The sequence below is a fragment of the Gadus chalcogrammus genome, chromosome 22 (genome assembly GCF_026213295.1).
Source record: "Gadus chalcogrammus isolate NIFS_2021 chromosome 22, NIFS_Gcha_1.0, whole genome shotgun sequence".
Lineage (NCBI taxonomy): Eukaryota > Metazoa > Chordata > Actinopteri > Gadiformes > Gadidae > Gadus > Gadus chalcogrammus.
The window spans coordinates 18,744,511-18,762,857 of NC_079433.1; the positions used below are offsets into that span (position 1 = coordinate 18,744,511).

Genomic DNA, 18,347 nt, shown 5'->3' on the forward strand with positions numbered 1-18,347 from the left:
CGACCAACTGACGTAAACTACCGTCTTAAAGTTTGGGTTGACTTAAAAATGTATTCAAATGTAATTTTTAAGGAAAAGCACAGCACATGTTGTTGGCACAGCTGGAATCTGTGTAATAAATGAGTTTCATGGGAAACATGAAACAGTCTGAGCCCAGCCTTTTGAGCGGTAGCGTCTGTTACATTAATGCTGATCGCTGTCTCCGTCCAGTCGCAGCGGCCGCTGCCTCAGCCAACGGGGGCGGGGGCGGCCTCGGGGGCGGGGCCAACGGGCCCTTCCGCGGCATGCAGTCCCAGCAGCAGCAGCAGCAGGGGGGCCCCGGCGGCGCGCTGGGCGGCAGCTCCTTCTACGGCTCCTCCTCCCTCAGCTCCTCCTCCCAGAGCTCCTCCCTCTTCTCTCAGGGCTCCGGGCAGCCGGGCCCCGGCTCCGCCTCCCTGGGCTTCAACCAGCCCACCTCCTCCTCCCTGGGGGCCACACTGGGGGCCACACTGGGCGGCTTTGGGACCGCAGGTAGGGACTACCGTAAGTAGGGCGCGTTTGTTTACTTTTTTCTTCTTTTTTCACAAAACGGCGCGTACAGATGTAGGACCTACCATATTGACAATAGGAAATAATAAGAAATTGAATGCTACTTCAATATGCATAAACAATAGAAAATAAAGCTTATAAATAACAAAACAAATAAAGATGCCGAAATCGATATCAGAGCAGGATCTGTTCTTTTTTGCAATATATTTGCCATATTGTAAAGGGAAATAACACAGCTCGGTCATAACGACCCTCTTCACCTAGTCAGGCATTCAGGTAACCTTTAAACCAGTTCCTCTGTAGAGGAATTGTTCTGCACATCTCTATTTATTTATTGGTTTTTTTATTGATGTGCTTGCTGATGATCTGAAAAATAATAAAAAATATATATAAAAAATGCTGTTGAATCTCCTGCTCAATAACGGTTGGAGCGTTACATTTATATCAATGGAAACAAATCAATCCGAGTGCTAGCCGCCTGAAAGTGTACCAAACTAATGCTGCGGTCAACATGGATTCAGGCAGAAGTTGGACTGCAAACCGCATATCACTGTAGTGGACCAGGGCAGGACGGTAATATTAGGGGAGGCAGGCAGAACAGCAGTAACGGTTGACTGCTTCGCCGTCCGAGGTTTGAATATTAAACGTTTTTGCGGTCCGCTGCAACCGCATTTGGATCACACCCTCACCCAAGGAGGAAACATGGGGTGAGAAGCTAATCATCTGGGATTTATAGATGACATGCATTTCTTGAATAGGGTTCATGATGATTCACGAAGTAACATGATTCACGAAATAATCCTATTTAATATATTTATATTTATATATATATATTATATTTAATATGCATAAAATATGTATCGTAAAAAGAAATCGAAAATCGTACCTTATGTATACCGTCATCTGATGTCGTGAAAGCCTGAAGAATTATGTGTATTAACCCCTCTAACCTAGCCTGGTTCTACCAGACTCTCGTACTTCACTTAATTTCATTTCATTTGTACAGAGAGTCTGGACCTAATCAATTGACAAACGTTAACTCACTTGAAGGCGGGTGTCTGTTGAAGTTTAAAATGATTGGATCTGCCCAGTGCCACTCTGGATCTGCCATAACCAATCACTAACGTTTGGTTGTGACGTATGTCATGCGCCGGGAATCACGCGCAGGTTGTACACAAACCAAACACCTTGCGCGTCTGCACGAAAATGTCCGTCAACGACAGCTGCAGGTTTTGTTCGTTGAATTTAATTTATCAGCGAAAAATTGCACATTGTAAATCAACTACCGACCTACAACAACAACTCAAACTGGAGTACGACTTTATCGTCATTGTTCTCAGACACGCCCTCTGTTCGCTGATTGGGGGCCGCTGTGGCGGCACCAGAAAACCAAATTACATACAGCAGGTCCAGACCTAGTACTGAAGGGAAATTCAAATTGAGCGGAAGTACTTAGGCGGGCGGAGCCAGGCTACCTCTACCCTCCATCAACTTCACTTTAAATTCAATGATTGCCAGGCTTCCCCAAAAAGGCCTTAACATTCGTTTTTGTCTCCCCCTAGTGGCGAACTCGAGCGGTGGCGGTGGCTCCAGGCGAGACTCCCTGACGGGCAGCAGTGACCTGTACAAGCGCACGCCCTCCAGCCTCACCCCTATTGGCCACGGAGGGTTCTACAACGGAACCCTGGGCTTCAGCTCCTCGCCCGGCCCAGTCGGCATGCCCCTCCCCAACCAGGGCCCCTCCCACTCCCTCACACCCCCGCCCTCCCTGTCCAATCACAGCTCCTCATCCAACCTGAACCTCGGTGAGTGTGTGTGTTTCTGTGTGCGTGCCAATCACAATGTTTGCTCCGTTCAGTCGTCTCCAACGCCTTGTTATTATTTACTTAGGAACGCATCAATGGCATTTAAATCACAGCCTCTTTTCAGCCTGTGTTGTGAAGGATGTGAAAGCCATTTACATGCTAATGTGACAAGCAGTTATTACGGCGCTGGCTGGGCCGCCTGCGCTCAGATTAATTCCCTTACCTGGCAGACCAGCTGAACGTCTTCAACGCCGCACGCATTCCTAAATCAAACGGCTGGCCGCGAACCAGCAGGCGAGTGGAGAGGTGTTGGCACCCATTGCTCAACTCCAAAGGTCTTTTCAAGAGAGAAGTCTGTAACTAAAACAAATGGAGTCATTTCGCCGTGTCGGCAGTAATCGCGTAGCGATGCTGCGAGTACAGTCGCTGCCGGACAAGGATTAATGCCAGCCAAACAATTTCCATTCTACTGCAGTTATTTCTCCAGTGTTGCGTCCATGTGGTGCTTGTTACGTGAGCTCTGTTTCAGTTCCCAGATGACTCACTCAGTCACTCAGTCACTCAGTCACTCAGTCACTCACTCAGTCACTCACTCACTCACTCACTCACTCACTCACTCACTCACTCACTCACTCACTCACTCACTCACTCACTCACTCACTCACTCACTCACTCACTCACTCACTCACTCACTCACTCACTCACTCACTCACTCACTCACTCACTCACTCACTCACTCACTCACTCACTCACTCACTCACTCACTCACTCACTCACTCACTCACTCACTCTCAATTTGGGCTGATTGGCCAAACAAAGGAAAGGTTATTTTAACGTATACATTGTCTTACTTTATAGCCAGACGTGAAATGTAAAATAAAGGCAATTTGTTTTTACTCGTCATCCAATGAACTGTGCCGTGACATCCTGTGTCCCCTCCCCTGTGCAGGAGGTCTGACCAATGGCAGCGGGCGGTTCATCTCCGCCGCACCGGGCGCCGAGGCCAAGTACCGCAGTGCCGCCAGCTCCGGCTCCTCCCTCTTCTCCCCCAGCAGTCAGCTGTTCCCGTCGTCACGGCTACGCTACGGCATGTCGGACGTGATGCCGTCGGGCCGCAGCCGCCTGCTGGAGGACTTCAGGAACAACCGCTACCCCAACCTGCAGCTGAGGGACATCGCCGGGCACATCATGGAGTTCAGCCAGGACCAGCACGGCAGCAGGTACACACACCTAACGCACACGTACGCACACACATGGAGTTCAGCCAGGACCAGCACGTCAGCAGGAACACACACTACACACCTAACGCATGCACACACACTCTGTACACATCTCATCTACACACACGTGCCCTATGCATATCTCAGGCGTGCCCATCTCATGCACGCCCACAAATGCCCTATACAAATATCCTACACACACGCACGCACACTGTACACATCTCATGCACACTATTCACTCATCTCATGTGCACACACATGAGCCCTCAACCACATATGCGCTATACACGTCTCATGCATGCAAACACGCACTATTCACATGTCAAGCACGCACACGTCACACATGCGTCATCATGGTACTACCTGGAGCAGAAGAATGCGTACACGCGCATATTAACTTTCCACCAGTCGTGTAGCAGGTGTCTCAACCCAAATATTGTCTCCCTAATGGCAGAATGTGGACATTAGGGTCCAAACCTCCAACTTTTTGAGCGGGGATTCAAAAGGCCCTGCCCGCCAGAGCACCCTGCCCCCCCCCCCCCCCCCTCCCACTCAGACAGTAAAAAGTAGGGACCTAATATTAAAGATGCATTCATCTCCTAGCGGTGGGCAGCAGGCATCGATCCAGGCATGTCGATACCAATGAAAACTCCACTCGCAAACAAAATTAATCTCCACCTTCGTCTGCCTCTGCTCGCTCTCTGAACCTGGATGGAGAAGAAATACAATCTATCCCCGGGCTGTCTGACTGCATTGCCTCGAAAACCAATCGCTGTTTTATTAACTCTCAAGCCCCATCCACGCACGCTAAAACCCCTTCTTGCTCCACCACTTAAAGGATGGTCTTGTCGTTTTTGCTGCTTTGTCGCACCACAGGTTGTCTGTAGGCTCGTCGACAGAGGGGATAGAATAACTATGTTGTTCCCCTTCAAGGCCACATTGAACCGTTCTGCACGTATCAATCTCCTTGTTCTCCCCTGTAACCCCCGCAGTCTTGCCCACCATCACTACTACCGTCCCTCCTAGCTATTCAAAGCACGCGCTGGCAGGCTCTTGTTTGTGTGAGGTTGAGGGGGTGGCCTTGGTAGTTGGTTTGTGTGAGGTTTGCCCTCCTCTCAGGAGTTGTTTAGTCAGGGCTGGTTCCGCTGCTCACTTACAGCTGCTCACTTAAGTAAATCAACTCTCTTCAACTACCTCTTCAAATATCTCTCTGACATAACATCAAACGGTTATGAATATAAAACCGAAAGGACACTACGTTTCAGAAATCTCCAGTACTTCAGCCAGTAAACAATATAAGGACAGTCAACATTGAATATAAAAACACTGTTACAAGTTTCAGAAATCTCCATTAGATGGCCAATAACAAATTAAGTTATCGAAGTAGCTCTGCTTGTCCACAGGTACTTTGTTGTGTAAAAGTTCTTTCTGTCTAGAACGAGCGGCATATATATGCACACACAAAGAGTTCTTCAAATTAATTTTAAATTTTCTTTTGTTTTCAACCCTTTTCTTGAATGTCGATCATCTTTTGACTCTGCCTGTTGCAGGGAGCGTAATACTGGGTCACACGGCTCGGTGTCGGCTTCTCTGTTCGTCGAGCACGTGTAGTGAACGCATAGCAGGGTCAGAAGGACGTAAAATCGACCTATTATACCTATTATACCACCAGTGTGATGAGCAGTTACAAGCCGTTTTGAGATTCTGCCTCTTCTGACATCACAAGCGGGCGTGTCCACCTAGATGTATGACGGATAGATAAGGAACGTTTGCTGCAGTCACTTATGATGTCAGAAGAGGCAGAATCTCAAAACGGCTTGTAACGGCTAACCACACTCGCACCTGGTGGTATAATATGTCGCCTTTTTAAAGTAAAACAAAGTTAGGAAATATCTATTGATAGCCATTTCTCTCTCGTCCCCCAATATACACTGTCATATCTAACGGCCCTACTTTGCACCTTTTTAAGATCTAGCCATCCACTAAAGCAACATTTCTTAATTGACTGAATTGATTTGGCTGTGTAGTGGCACTTTCATATGTTCAGTTGTATTCATGAGGTTGGTGTGAACGAACGGAAAAAACCCAGCAATGAAGGACGGGCGTGCCTCGTCTGTTCACTCGCGATTCCCCCAAACAAAAAGGAACAATGGCTAATATACTCATGCATTAGTGGACGTCATCAAGACTTCACCTATGCTGTCAAAACACAGGGCCCCATTGTACTGAAGAGCTCAACGTTGGCCCCGGCGGAGATGTTGTCCTCACACTTGTTAGCGAGAGGCAACAAGTGATACTGCCGTTAACAGTCGAAGCCCTGTTGGGATTTCAATGCGTCCTTTGTTTTTGAGAAGAAACGCTTCACCGCAAGCTAAAAACGTAGCATGACCGCCATTAACTCGAACCATACGCAGCTGCTGCGGCGGCGGCGGCCTGCTCCTCTGGGCTCCTTTCCATTAGCCGGCCTGCTGGGTTGGCCACGGCGTCATGGTTTGCGCGGGACGTGCCGTATGCCATCTGGATTATGTGTTGGTCTATGAAGAGCTGCATCTTTTTCATTACTTGCGTCATGTGAGGAGACGCCGGCGGCGGCGGCGCATCGCACCCGCTCAATGACTCCCTTTGTGTCCCCTTCTAATTTCAGCACGACACTCGTTTCCTTTCCCCCTAAAGCCCTAATCACATGCCGTCCCTTCTTTACCACCCCGCTCCCGTGTGCCCGGCGAGGCACGCAGGCGGCCTGGCGCACTGCGCTCGGTGTTTCACCGCCCGTGGTGGTCGACCACAGGGTTCAGTGGCACTCAGGGGAATAAACACTGGCAGACTGTGAGAGAGGAAGGCGCTGGTTCACCCTGTGTGTGTTTGTGTACTACTCACAGCTATGGGAGACTGCTGGCTCAGCCTACCCGTCGGTGCATTCCTATGGGGAGGCTGCTCAAATTAGAGCACTTTTCTTTTTAAGTTGATCCTAGTCATCAAGTCAAATATGTCCTATTCCTTTTCGTTCGACTCCCAGGTTCATCCAGTTGAAGCTGGAGCGAGCCAGCTCCGCCGAGCGCCAGCTGGTCTTCAGCGAGATCCTGCAGGCCGCCTACCAGCTCATGGTGGATGTGTTCGGAAACTACGTCATCCAGAAGTTCTTTGAGGTATGTCGCGGGGGACGTGGTCCCGTGGGTCGGTGTGATGTCAGGGCACAAACCCCTAAAAGGACGCCGACAACATAAACTACAAGTCAAAATGTTTGGGGAATATGCATGACCTCACGAGTGTCGGATGACCACACAAGGCTCTCTGAATAGCATCTCGGGATGCATTTTGGCACTTGTACCGCTGTCTCCTTCCTCCATGGACGCCCATGTTTGGATATCCCTCACGGGAGCAATCCATGTGTCAACACGACGGCGTTACCGTCTAGCCTAATGGGTGCCATGGAAATGTAGCCATAGTAATGACATAAGAATCCTTTTATAGCATGTGGGATCCTTAACGAGGCACCATCGAGACGCATCTATCTCTAGGATCCCCCAGTCTCTTGAGTTGTACCTACATCACGTCATTGGTGTGTGTCTGTCTGTGTTCCCTGGTGCAGTTTGGCAGCCTGGACCAGAAGCTGGCCCTGGCGGAGAGGATCCGCGGCCACGTGCTGTCCCTGGCCCTGCAGATGTACGGCTGCCGGGTCATCCAGAAGGCTCTGGAGTTCATCCCCTCGGAGCAGCAGGTCATCGTGAGTCCTCTCCCGGCACACCTTCATCACCGCGCCCGTTGTTCCAATCAGCCCCGGCTTGTTAAAGGCGGGGAGGGGGGGGGCTGATTTAATCTGGGTTAGCGGCGGGTGGAGGAGCGTCTCCTCCGGCAGGCGTGGCCCCCCCGCCGGCGGCCTATCTGCAGCCCTGAATGACGCTGATGGGGCCGCCGTTAACGCGGCCTGATGTGCGGCCGCAGGTGCTGGCACTGCTCGGAATGGGTCCCGATGGGAGGGTCTTGGGAAGTCGAGAGGAAAGGTTAATGCCAGGTTGTGTCTGTGTGGGCGAGGGGTCCGGGTGGCTGCGTTGGCAAGAAGTCTCTCCTCGGTGTCAACATGCTGCATGAATCGTTTTAGTTCTAGGGCTTAAATGACGGGCTAGGACGCGAGGGGTGCTCCTGGGTCGTCTCTGACCTCTGTACTCTCTGTCCCCCCCTGGTCTCTCCCCTCCGGCCCTGGGCAGAGCGAGATGGTGCGGGAGCTGGACGGCCACGTGCTCAAGTGTGTGAAGGACCAGAACGGGAACCACGTGGTGCAGAAGTGCATCGAGTGTGTGCAGCCGCACGCCCTGCACTTCATCATCGACGCCTTCAAGGCCCAGGTGAGGGCCCGTCTCGCAAACCTCCTCCCTAAATATCAGTCGTCCGCCCCCGACTCAAAGAGACCACACAATGGCTATATATAGATATTATTGTTAGTGGTACCATTTGATGGTGTAGCAGACATTGTTCTGTTTCAAACGTCTCTGATGGAAATCAATGTCTTGAGTCAACATCAGCCGCTCTGCCAAGGATGTGAAGGCAGTCACTTTGTCAATGGCGTTCAGGTTCTGTGTGAACACGGTTGCCCGCGTGGGAATGTACAGGCAACGCAGGCGCCTGTAACAGGCTGCTGCTAGTTATATTCAAAGCGGCACTTTTCCCAACACCTGGCTCCGGCAGTAAAACATCTGTCGCTGTCGAGGGAGGACGGGGTAGACGCGTTGCTGTGACAACCAGAATCCTCAGCCCCCCCCCTGTGGCAGCCGCCATCTTGGCAGCGCGCTCGCTAAATGTCACATTAGCATAACGTGTGAGGGAGGCTGGGAAGCTACGCGCAGGCTGCTCAAAGTGTTAATCAGAGCAGCCTGTCAGTTAGGCTTTTTTTTATTTTCTCCAGCGCTACTCCACTGTGCCGGCGCACACGCCGTCTCGGTTTTTTTTATCATTCATTTTTTCTGTTTTCCAAGTTGTATGCATTATCTTAAATCCCACTCGCTCCTCTCCCTCCAGAGCTGCGTGCGTTCCCAGCCTGCAGCTCTGGTTTTGTTTGTGAAGCTCAAAGCTCAAACAGGAGGAGTTCTCCCTCACCTGCCCTGCGGCGCTTTGCTAGCCGGCTGTGACGAGCTATGAGTCAGAAAGAAAGAGTATTACTCTCCTCCTCCTGGAGGCCCTGAGTGTATTCCAGTGAGCGGGCCCCTCTAATGTCTCCATGGAGGACCACCACACTTCTCTAAGTGCTGCAACACGGGCCTCCGTATTTAGCAGCAACGGTGGCGACGGCAAAGGAGTTGTTACGTGGTTGATGTCCCATGACCCCACCCCCTTCATCGACTGTGTGTGTGTGTGTGTGTGTGTGTGTGTGTGTGTGTGTGTGTGTGTGTGTGTGTGTGTGTGTGTGTGTGTGTGTGTGTGTGTGTGTGTGTGTGTGTGTGTGTGTGTGTGTGTGGTCGCAGGTGTTTGCCCTCTCCACCCATCCGTACGGGTGCCGTGTGATTCAGCGCATTCTAGAACACTGCCTTCCGGAACAGACTCTGCCCATTCTGGAGGAGCTCCATCAGCACACAGAGCAGCTGGTGCAGGTACCACGTGCACACACACACACACACACACACACACACACACACACACACACACACACACACACACACACCCCCCTTTCTCTTATCCCCTCTCCCAGCTGGCTCACATTCTGACAAACGACTGAGGAAATAAACAGAGTCCCTCCCTGTCCCTCGCCCAAAAACCCTTTTTAACCTGTTTTTATCATTTGTTTTCTCCATGCTTGAAGTATCAAGGCCACCGGCTGGTGTCCCGAGGCGTTGTCGCTGACTGTGTGTGTGTGTGTGTGTGTGCCTTCTCCAGGACCAGTATGGTAACTACGTGATCCAACACGTGCTGGAGCACGGCCGGGCCGAGGACAAGAGCAAGATTGTAGCAGAGATCAGAGGCAACGTGCTGGGCCTCAGCCAGCACAAATTTGCGAGGTAAGAAAATAAACCGGCAGAAGAAACATCAAAAAGCAAAACCACTCTCACTCTAAGGGCGGTGAGATACCGGGAGACAAACCAATTGCTATACTTTTGTTCTTGCGATGAATATGTGGGGGCTACAGTAGCTCAGAAGGCAGAGCAGGTTGACTGGTAACCGGAAGGTTGCTAGTTCGATACCCTGCCCGGTGTGTGGAGGTGTCCCTGAGCGAGACGCCTCACCCTGACTGCTCCTGACGAGCTGGCTGTCGCCCCGCGTGGTTGACTCGTTGCTGTCGGTGTGTGACTGAATGGTTGTAAGTCTCTTTGGATGAAAACGTCTGCTGAATGTAACTCACTCGCGTTTTTTTAATCAAGGAGTGGGACAGTTGATGATGAAGATGATGAAACCCTATATGGGGCCAGAAGCCGGGAGCTACATTCCCGAGTCTGATTTATTCTTATTATTATTATTATTACTGACCGCGTGGCGTTCCATAGCCTCTTGACCGGCTCCTCCAACCGTGTAGGGGGGGAAGAGAAAATCGATTCATACTGTATCTTCAGGCTGTATCTTCACGCTGTCTCTCCACGCTGTATCTTCACGCTGTATCTTCACGCTGTATCTTCACGCTGTATCTTCACGCTGTATCTTCACGCTGTCTCTTCACGCTGTCTCTTCACGCTGTCTCTTCACGCTGTCTCTTCACGCTGTATCTTCACGCTGTCTCTTCACGCAGTCTCTTCACGCTGTCTCTCCCTGCCTGGACCAGAGCCGGCACAGAACGGAGAACAGAATCTTAGTTGAATCAACGGATCGTTTCTCCTTTTCCATTCCGATGGGAGTTTTAATATGGCAGAACTAGAGCACGTCACGTAGGGTTACTGTGTTGACAACAGAAGTTTATTGACCAGAGGCAGAGCGCCTCCTCAAGGCTCTACCTGCCGCTCTCTGTCACTCACCCACTAACCCCGCAACACTTTGTTTATTTTTTGCTCGCCCCCGTCCGCAGCAACGTGGTGGAGAAGTGTGTGACCCACGCGTCGCGGGCGGAGCGGGCGGTGCTGATCGACGAGGTGTGCATCCTGACGGAGGGTCCCCACAGTGCCTTATACACCATGATGAAGGACCAGTACGCCAACTACGTGGTGCAGAAGATGATCGACGTGGCCGAGCCCACCCAGCGCAAGATCGTCATGCACAAGGTGGGCCGCACATGGGGTCTCCGTTTAAAGGGTGGGGTCTCTGCTGCGAAGGGAGGAGTAACTGTTGTATAAGGGTGAGATTTGTTGCCAAGGGGCTGAGATTTATTTCATAAAGGGGGTGGGGTTCAGCTGTAAAGGGGTTAGAAATCCGTAAAAAAACAGCGGTATCTCTCATGAAGGGGGTGTGGTTCCTGTTATAAGGGGGTGTGGTTCCTGTCATAAAGGGGGGAGGGTCCTGTCATAAAGCGGGGAGGGTCCGGTCATAAAGGGGTGGGGGTCCTGTCATAAAGGGGGTGGGGGTCCTGTCATAAAGGGGGTGTGGGTTCCTGTCATAAAGGGGGTGTGGGTTCCTGTCATAAAGGGGGTGTGGGTTCCTGTCATAAAGGGGGTGTGGGTTCCTGTCATAAAGGGGGTGTGGGTTCCTGTCATAAAGGGGGTGTAGTTCCTGTCATAAAGGGGGTGTAGTTCCTGTCATAAAGGGGGTGTGGTGCCTGTCATAAAGGGGGTGTGGGTTCCTGTCATAAAGGGGGTGTGGGTTCCTGTCATAAAGGGGGTGTAGTTCCTGTCATAAAGGGGGTGTGGTGCCTGTCATAAAGGGGGTGTGGTGCCTGTCATAAAGGGGGTGTGGTGCCTGTCACAAAGGGGGTGTGGTTCCTGTCACGTAGGGGTTGTGGTTCCTGTCACGTAGGGGGTGTGGTTCCTGTCGTAGGGGGTGTGGTTCCTGTCGTAGGGGGTGTGGTTCCTGTCATGTAGGGGGTGTGGGTTCCTGTCATAAAGGGGGTGTGGGTTCCTGTCATAAAGGGGGTGTGGGTTCCTGTCATAAAGGGGGTGTAGTTCCTGTCATAAAGGGGGTGTGGTGCCTGTCATAAAGGGGGTGTGGTGCCTGTCACAAAGGGGGTGTGGTTCCTGTCACGTAGGGGGTGTGGTTCCTGTCACGTAGGGGGTGTGGTTCCTGTCGTAGGGGGTGTGGTTCCTGTCATGTAGGGGGTGTGGTTCCTGTCATGTAGGGGGTGTGGTTCCTGTCATGAAGGGGGTGTGGTTCCTGTCATGAAGGGGGTGTGGTTCCTGTCGTAAGGGGGGGTGGTTCCTGTCGTAAGGGGGGGTGGTTCCTGTCGTAAAGGGGGGGGGGGGGGTGGTTCCTGTCGTAAAGGGGGGGTGGTTCCTGTCGTAAGGGGGGGTGGTTCCTGTCGTAAAGGGGGGGGGGGGGGGGTTCCTGTCAGAAAGGGTTGGAGGTCCCCATGAAGGGACAGAGACTACTGCTGTAAATGCACTATGCATCATGCCTTAGAGTAGAACCAAACCGCAACAGTAGGGGACTCACTCTCAAGGGTAAACACATGCTATTGTGTGCATAACCTGCTATTGACTGTTAACTGGTAGCTGCTGAGCACCACTTCTTGACCAGAAGGTCTGGTTCTCCCCCGTTATGTGCTCCTCAGCCTGGGTGGTTGGTTTGGTAGGTCAAGTGTCATGTATTGCCAGTAGTGTGGGATTTAAGTAGTGGGATGATTTATGCGTTGATTGTATAAATGAATGAGGTCCCGGGGCAGAGTTTCCACCTGAGTAGTGGCGGCTGACTCCTGGAGATGTGATCAAGCGGTAGAATAAACCGTGTGTAAGGAGATCCTCATGCATATTTAAGGAAGATTTCTTCTTCTTTTTTTACGGTAACGGTTTTAATGGAAAAATAAATCATTACTTTACATTTTAATTAAAAAGTTTAGAGCCAAGTTACGCCTGAAAATACACGTAATGGAATCACTATGATGGAACGGTGTTCATGTCTTGTGTGGACGGTGTCTGCCCTCGTTATGAGGCGTCTATGGCAGTGGGTTTGGGAGACTGACAGGACAGTGTCCTCCACTAACCCAGTGTGCCGCTCCGCAGATCCGCCCCCACATCTCCACCCTGCGGAAGTACACGTACGGCAAACACATCCTGGCCAAGCTGGAGAAGTACTACATGAAGAACGGGGTGGACCTGGGACCCCTGTGTGGGCCCCCCAACGGCATCATGTAAAGTCTGACCCCCCCACCCGACCCTCCATCCTGCTCCTTAAGTCCTTGATGCTATGTAAATCCCCCTCCCCCTCCCTCCCTCCCCCCGTTATTTCTCCCCTCTGCTCCTCATTCCCCCTCAGCCCTCCATCCCCCCCCCCCCCCCCTTCACTTCAGACAGCCTTAGAGTGATGACCCACGGGGTCCTCGGTGACCCCCGCCACCCCCAGGTCATTAGGATTGAGCTTCAGGGGGTGGGGCGGGTAAGTCTGCACCGACCCCACGCCACCCGCCCCTCTTTTCGGTTGTTTCCTGTGTTTGTGGTTATGTATAAACTAGAACATCACTTCACCTTTTTGCTACTGCTGTAAACATGGTCACACACACGAAGCCTCCCTCTCTCCGTCTCCTCACCTCACTCAGTTACCCCAGCTAGAGACCACTATGAGATGGATGAGTATTTAATTTGTCACAGTCCTAGATTACACACACACACACACACACACACACACACACACACACACACACACACACACACACACACACACACACACACACACACACACACACACACACACACACACACACACACACACACACACACACACACACACACACACACACAGTGGGCTAACCAGCAGAGAGCTCATTTAGCATGGGAGATTTGTTTTCTGGTCTTGCTTCTATAAATATAACGTGTATACTTGGTGTAGACCTTTGCATATATATATAAATATATATATAAAACTTTGTAGTTTTTCTGGTTTTTGATGTTGAATCTGTATCTATAATGTATCTTAGTAGTGACCACATACTTCTGACTGTATAATTGTACATTTGTAAACCCTTGTAATGTAAAAGTGCTTTACCACCCCTTTTTGGTATCAGAAGAAAAATAATTAAAAACGAATCACTCTGAAGAAAAAAAAATTAGTTAAAAAAAAACAGCCCTGTGCATTTCAGTGTATATTCTCACCTCCTTGGTTGTGATATATAAGTTGTTGTATATTGTAAATTGTAATATCAAATTTTTTTGTTTTGAAAAGCCCTTTCTATACAGCATAGTACGTGTACAAAGATTCGCCACGCTTGGTTTTATCCTCTATCTTGTCCCTGCTTAAATTAAGAAACGTCGATCTCCCGATCAAAGGTCCCCGATAACATTTAGGTTCACTGTTATTTTATGTTTACGTTTATATCTATTTTTTTTTTTTTTTTTTACTTTTTATAGGAATCTCCCCCTCCCCCTCCCCCCCTGGTTCTGCTGTAAAGCGCACACGTCTGTCTGGGTGTACGGGGGGCGGCTCGGAGACATTCACTTTTCATAATTAACTTAAACCCGACCGCCCCCCGTCTCGCTCTGCCACAGAGGTGACCCCCCCCCCCCCTATGGATTGTACAGTGGAGATCCTGGCTCGTTATGATTTGATTTAGATTTCTCTGTGGGTCTTTGTTTGGCATCTCTCTAGTGCTGTCCGTGCTGTATCATACTGTCCACGTGTTTATGGAGGCTCCGCCAGGGAGCGGTGTACATTGGGGACGCAGCCTTGTGTATATTTACTACGAGCACACCTGTAACCATATGTGTATAGTTAACAGAACCTGTGTATGCTTATTGCCTGGGCAACTATTTTTTGTAACAACTGTTGTAGATTGTCTCTAAACAATTGTGTGATCTTTATTTTGAAACAAAACAACAAAAAAAACTTTCAAAATTTCCCCATTGTTTCGAGTGTGATTATTTATTTTATCCTGGTCACCTCGATTTAAATGCATGTGGATTTCCCAAATGCATTTTTTGTATATACATTTTATCTGTTGGGAAGGGGCGGTATTTATATATCTATTTTGATTTTTTTAGTAAACGGATGGATTTGACCTTTAAAAAACAAAATAACATTTTGTGTATAGCCTATATACTTTTTTTTTCGGGTGGGAGGGGGGCTGTATTTATATATCTATATTGTTATTTTGAAGTAAACATCAGATGTATTTGACCTGAAGGGTCCCCTTTAGATGGTGAAGAGTTAGGTTGCTGAGGCTCACCTGTAGAAACTGACTATGGCAACACCATCAAATCCGATTGAGTAGTGATTATTCCCTGGTCCAGTTAATGCCATAAATAAGAACTGAACCATCTAGTTTGAACCCCCTTCTCAGCGATTAAACCCTGTAGGCGGTGTGCTTATCGGGTTATCTTTCTTAGTAAATGCTCGTTGAGCAGGTTCCCAAAGGAGATGAATGTGCTGCGTGCGTTGCCCATTCATGTCCTCTTACGACAGTCCCGTGTTCGCGTATTTATAGACCATGTATGTTCTTCCGGAGGCTAATAAATGTCCCACCTATGAGCGAGGGGTTTACTGATGGTGCGGATGCCTCGACAGGCTGCAGGGGGCATCCTCGCCTCTAGTGGTGATTCCCCCTCTGCATCCTCAACACACGGCACGCACGCGTCGTTATCCCGCGCACGCGCTTCCTTACTGCCAGCTTCTCGGGCCAGTCGGCGCCGGCGTACGGAACATCCTGCCCTCGACGGAGAGGGGGAGGAGAGAATCTCTGTAGGGGGAGAGCGAGCGGAGAGCTGAGAGCTGAGATCTGGCGTGTCTCGGTAGTAAATCTATCAGATTTAGGGGCACAGAAAGTCGACTCTGAAGAGGGGAGGCCGCGTGGAATCTCCCGACAGTTCCCACACTATTCAATAGACGCTGGAGTCGCGAGCAGCAGCGTGTCCGTGTGGCTTTGAGTGAAGAAGAAGAAGAAGAAGAAGGGATTAAAACACGCTAGACGGATGGTAGCGCGGACGGTGGGTGCGCTCTGAAGTTGGGAGACTAGCGAACACAACGAGAAGACGCGCTTTTGTTTCCCCGCGAAGGCAGCAGCGGCACGAGAGGCTGCGCTCGCGCCCCGAGCATGAAGCTGCCTTGTCTACTGGCGCTCGCGGCGCTGGTTGTTCACGCCGCCACGGTAAGCAACCACGACCACCCGACCCCCCCCACCCCCCCAGCTCTCTTTATTACGTCTTCCATTGTTGCGGACTGGGATCGCTTTCATCGTTGCCCGTGTATGAATTAACATTTCATGCGTTCGTGCCTTTGCGTGTTCACGAACGGAATGTGTGTAGGTTACGCTGTGTGTGTATGTGTGCGTTAGTATTTTACTCTGCCTCCCTTAATTAGACGGTTCGGTTGCATGTGCGTCTCTGAAGGTCCATTATCGATGGGCCGGTGGATCGTAGTCGCGACCCACATATCCACCTTATTGGCTCTCCGTGACTCCCGTTAGCGGCGGCCGGGGACAACCGCCCCCCGCCTTTGTGTCTCGGATTTGGGATTTTATTATGGTACACGTCCCCCTCTTTCGGGGGCTCAGGGGGGGGGTATCTGGTTGCATGTGCGTGTAGTAGTAATTAGCGGTTCATCTCTAATTGAACTTGATTAGGGGGGTCTTTGTTCGCGCGATTCGCTGCACAGCGCCGTCTGCTCGGTCATTCGGGTTCGAGTCGTACTGCGGCTTTAACGACTTTATTGTCGGGTGTGTGTGTGCCTCGGCCCGTCGGGAGGGGGGTCGCCACTTGAGCGGTGTGCTGGTGGCAGCGGATAACAGGGCCTTGTCTGGGGGGAGCCCGGGTGACAGACCCCGGAGCTCTGGGCTGGTGAGTTTGTGTGTTTGTGTGTGTATTTCGGAGCGTATGTGTTTGTGGCAAAGGGGCGGGGTTGGGAAGTTATAGCCGCGATGCGGTGCGAGGCAGAGAGATGGAATGATGTCATCCCGAGGAGGGGAGCTGATTAGAAATTCGCGAGCCTCCCCCCGCCAAACCATCCAAAAAGCCTCGCATCATGCGACCCTGGCGCACACCCACGTCCTCCGACGGGAGCAGCGGGAATCTCGAGCGTCAAGATAACCCGGACGATTCGGGCACATGCGTATTTTGGCCAAAAAAAAAACACAGATACAGAAATAGACACCAGAGGCATTTCTCTGACGCTCTATCTTTTCAGTTTCACATGCAGACACGCGAACACACACACACACACACACACACACACACACACACACACACACACACACACACACACACACACACACACACACACACACACACACACACACATCCGACCGAATACTGGGTCAGTCGGTAGGACGGTTGGGCAAAGATCCCAGGGTCTCCTCCAGGGATAATCCGGTCGTTAACCTGTCACTTCGAAACCTGTTAGCTCTCCATCCATCCAGTGAGACAGACACAGGTGTGTGTGTGTGTGTGTGTGTGTGTGTGTGTGTGTGTGTGTGTGTGTGTGTGTTAGAGACTGGAGTGCACGACCCACCTGATCACACACACACTTAACGCTGTTCCTGTTTGCTTGTTAGACTGACCCCAAAAATCCGGGGAGACACACACACACACACACACACACACACACCGGTTACTATTCCCCCTTCATGATTAGGTTTCCACCTGTTATCTAAAGCCACCCAGCATCACTCCAGCATGGTCGTGCCGTCGTATCTTACGGGGGTGGTGGGGGAGTGGAAGGGGGGGGGGGGGGGGGGTCGTGGGTATTTCCTGTGATAGAAATAGAGATGTCACATCCTGAGAAGGAGGAGGATTTATCGGAGGCTGACTTTCTCACAGACATCTGCTGTATCCAACATAGCACCACAGTGCGTGTGTGTGTGTGCGTCATCTCGTTGTTTGCGTGAGGAATCCGTCTGATTCATGTGTGCGTTGACCGTCCATCTGTCTGTGTGTGGGCTCTGAAATAGTGTGTTTCTGGCGGCAACTTGTTCTCGCCTGCCTCCACTCCTCGAGCCGTGTGTGTGTGTGTGTGTGTGTGTGTGTGTGTGTGTGTGTGTGTGTGTGTGTGTGTGTGTGAGTGTGTGTGTGTGTGTGTGTGTGTGTGTGTTTCTGTGTGCGTGCGTGCGTGCGTGTGTGTGTGTGTGTGTGTGCGTCTGCGTGCGAGAGAGAGGGAGAAACAGACAGAGGAAGTATTGGTGTATTTTTGAGGATCCTGTAAGCTCGTGGAATGAATCGGTGCATTGTGTCACTTATTGGCAGACAAAGACCCTTATAGAGCGGGAGGCATGATGATGTAGGAGTAAGAGGGAGCGATAGAAGGAGCGATAATTTGGAAGGAGCGGAAAGACATGGGTGAGTCGGGGAGGGGGGGGGGGGAGCGGGCGGTCGAGGGACCAAAGGGATTGGAGAGAGAGTGTGGAATGTGAGATGGGGCAATTCGACACAGGAAGTGGGTCCTTCTCACTCCCCCCCCCCCCCCCCGGAGAACAAAGAGACCCCCTCACACACACACACACACACGCACGCACACACACACACACACACACACACACACACACACACACACACACACACACACACACACACACACACACACACACACACACAACCACAGGTGTACCCCCCCATAGTAAGGAAGGGCATGGTGGTATTCCAAGGTTGTTATGTGCATAAGAAGTAGAGGTGGGGGGGTGGGCTCACCTTTCCCTCACATCCAGTGGCTGGGAGACATGAAAAGATTCTCAGTCCACATCCGTTCCCCCCCTCCTAGTACAGCCCCCCCCGCTCCTAGTGCACCCCCCCCCCTCCTAGTGCACCCCCCCCCCTCC

General features: G+C 51.1%; 2 protein-coding genes across 5 annotated transcripts in view; both read left to right on the plus strand.

Annotated features, from left to right (window-relative positions):
• LOC130375750 (pumilio homolog 1-like) overlaps positions 1–12,807 on the plus strand; it is a 28,829-nt gene extending 16,022 nt beyond the window's left edge. Inside the window, exons 14-23 of one of the 4 annotated variants that reach the window (XM_056582822.1) lie at positions 211–522; positions 2,091–2,333; positions 3,283–3,553; positions 6,570–6,699; positions 7,143–7,277; positions 7,759–7,896; positions 9,010–9,135; positions 9,419–9,540; positions 10,536–10,728; positions 12,616–12,807. In XM_056582822.1, the coding sequence (XP_056438797.1) occupies positions 211–522; positions 2,091–2,333; positions 3,283–3,553; positions 6,570–6,699; positions 7,143–7,277; positions 7,759–7,896; positions 9,010–9,135; positions 9,419–9,540; positions 10,536–10,728; positions 12,616–12,747 (1,802 nt within the window). In that variant the 3' untranslated portion in view covers positions 12,748–12,807. The remainder of the gene's footprint in view (positions 1–210; positions 523–2,090; positions 2,334–3,282; positions 3,554–6,569; positions 6,700–7,142; positions 7,278–7,758; positions 7,897–9,009; positions 9,136–9,418; positions 9,541–10,535; positions 10,729–12,615) is intronic. The other 3 variants (XM_056582824.1, XM_056582823.1, XM_056582821.1) reach the window with 3 other exon arrangements.
• Positions 12,808–12,898: 91 nt separating this feature from the next.
• sdc3 (syndecan 3) overlaps positions 12,899–18,347 on the plus strand; it is a 13,713-nt gene continuing 8,264 nt past the window's right edge. Inside the window, exon 1 of the mRNA XM_056583230.1 lies at positions 12,899–15,689. Within this exon, the coding sequence (XP_056439205.1) occupies positions 15,636–15,689 (54 nt within the window). The 5' untranslated portion in view covers positions 12,899–15,635. The remainder of the gene's footprint in view (positions 15,690–18,347) is intronic.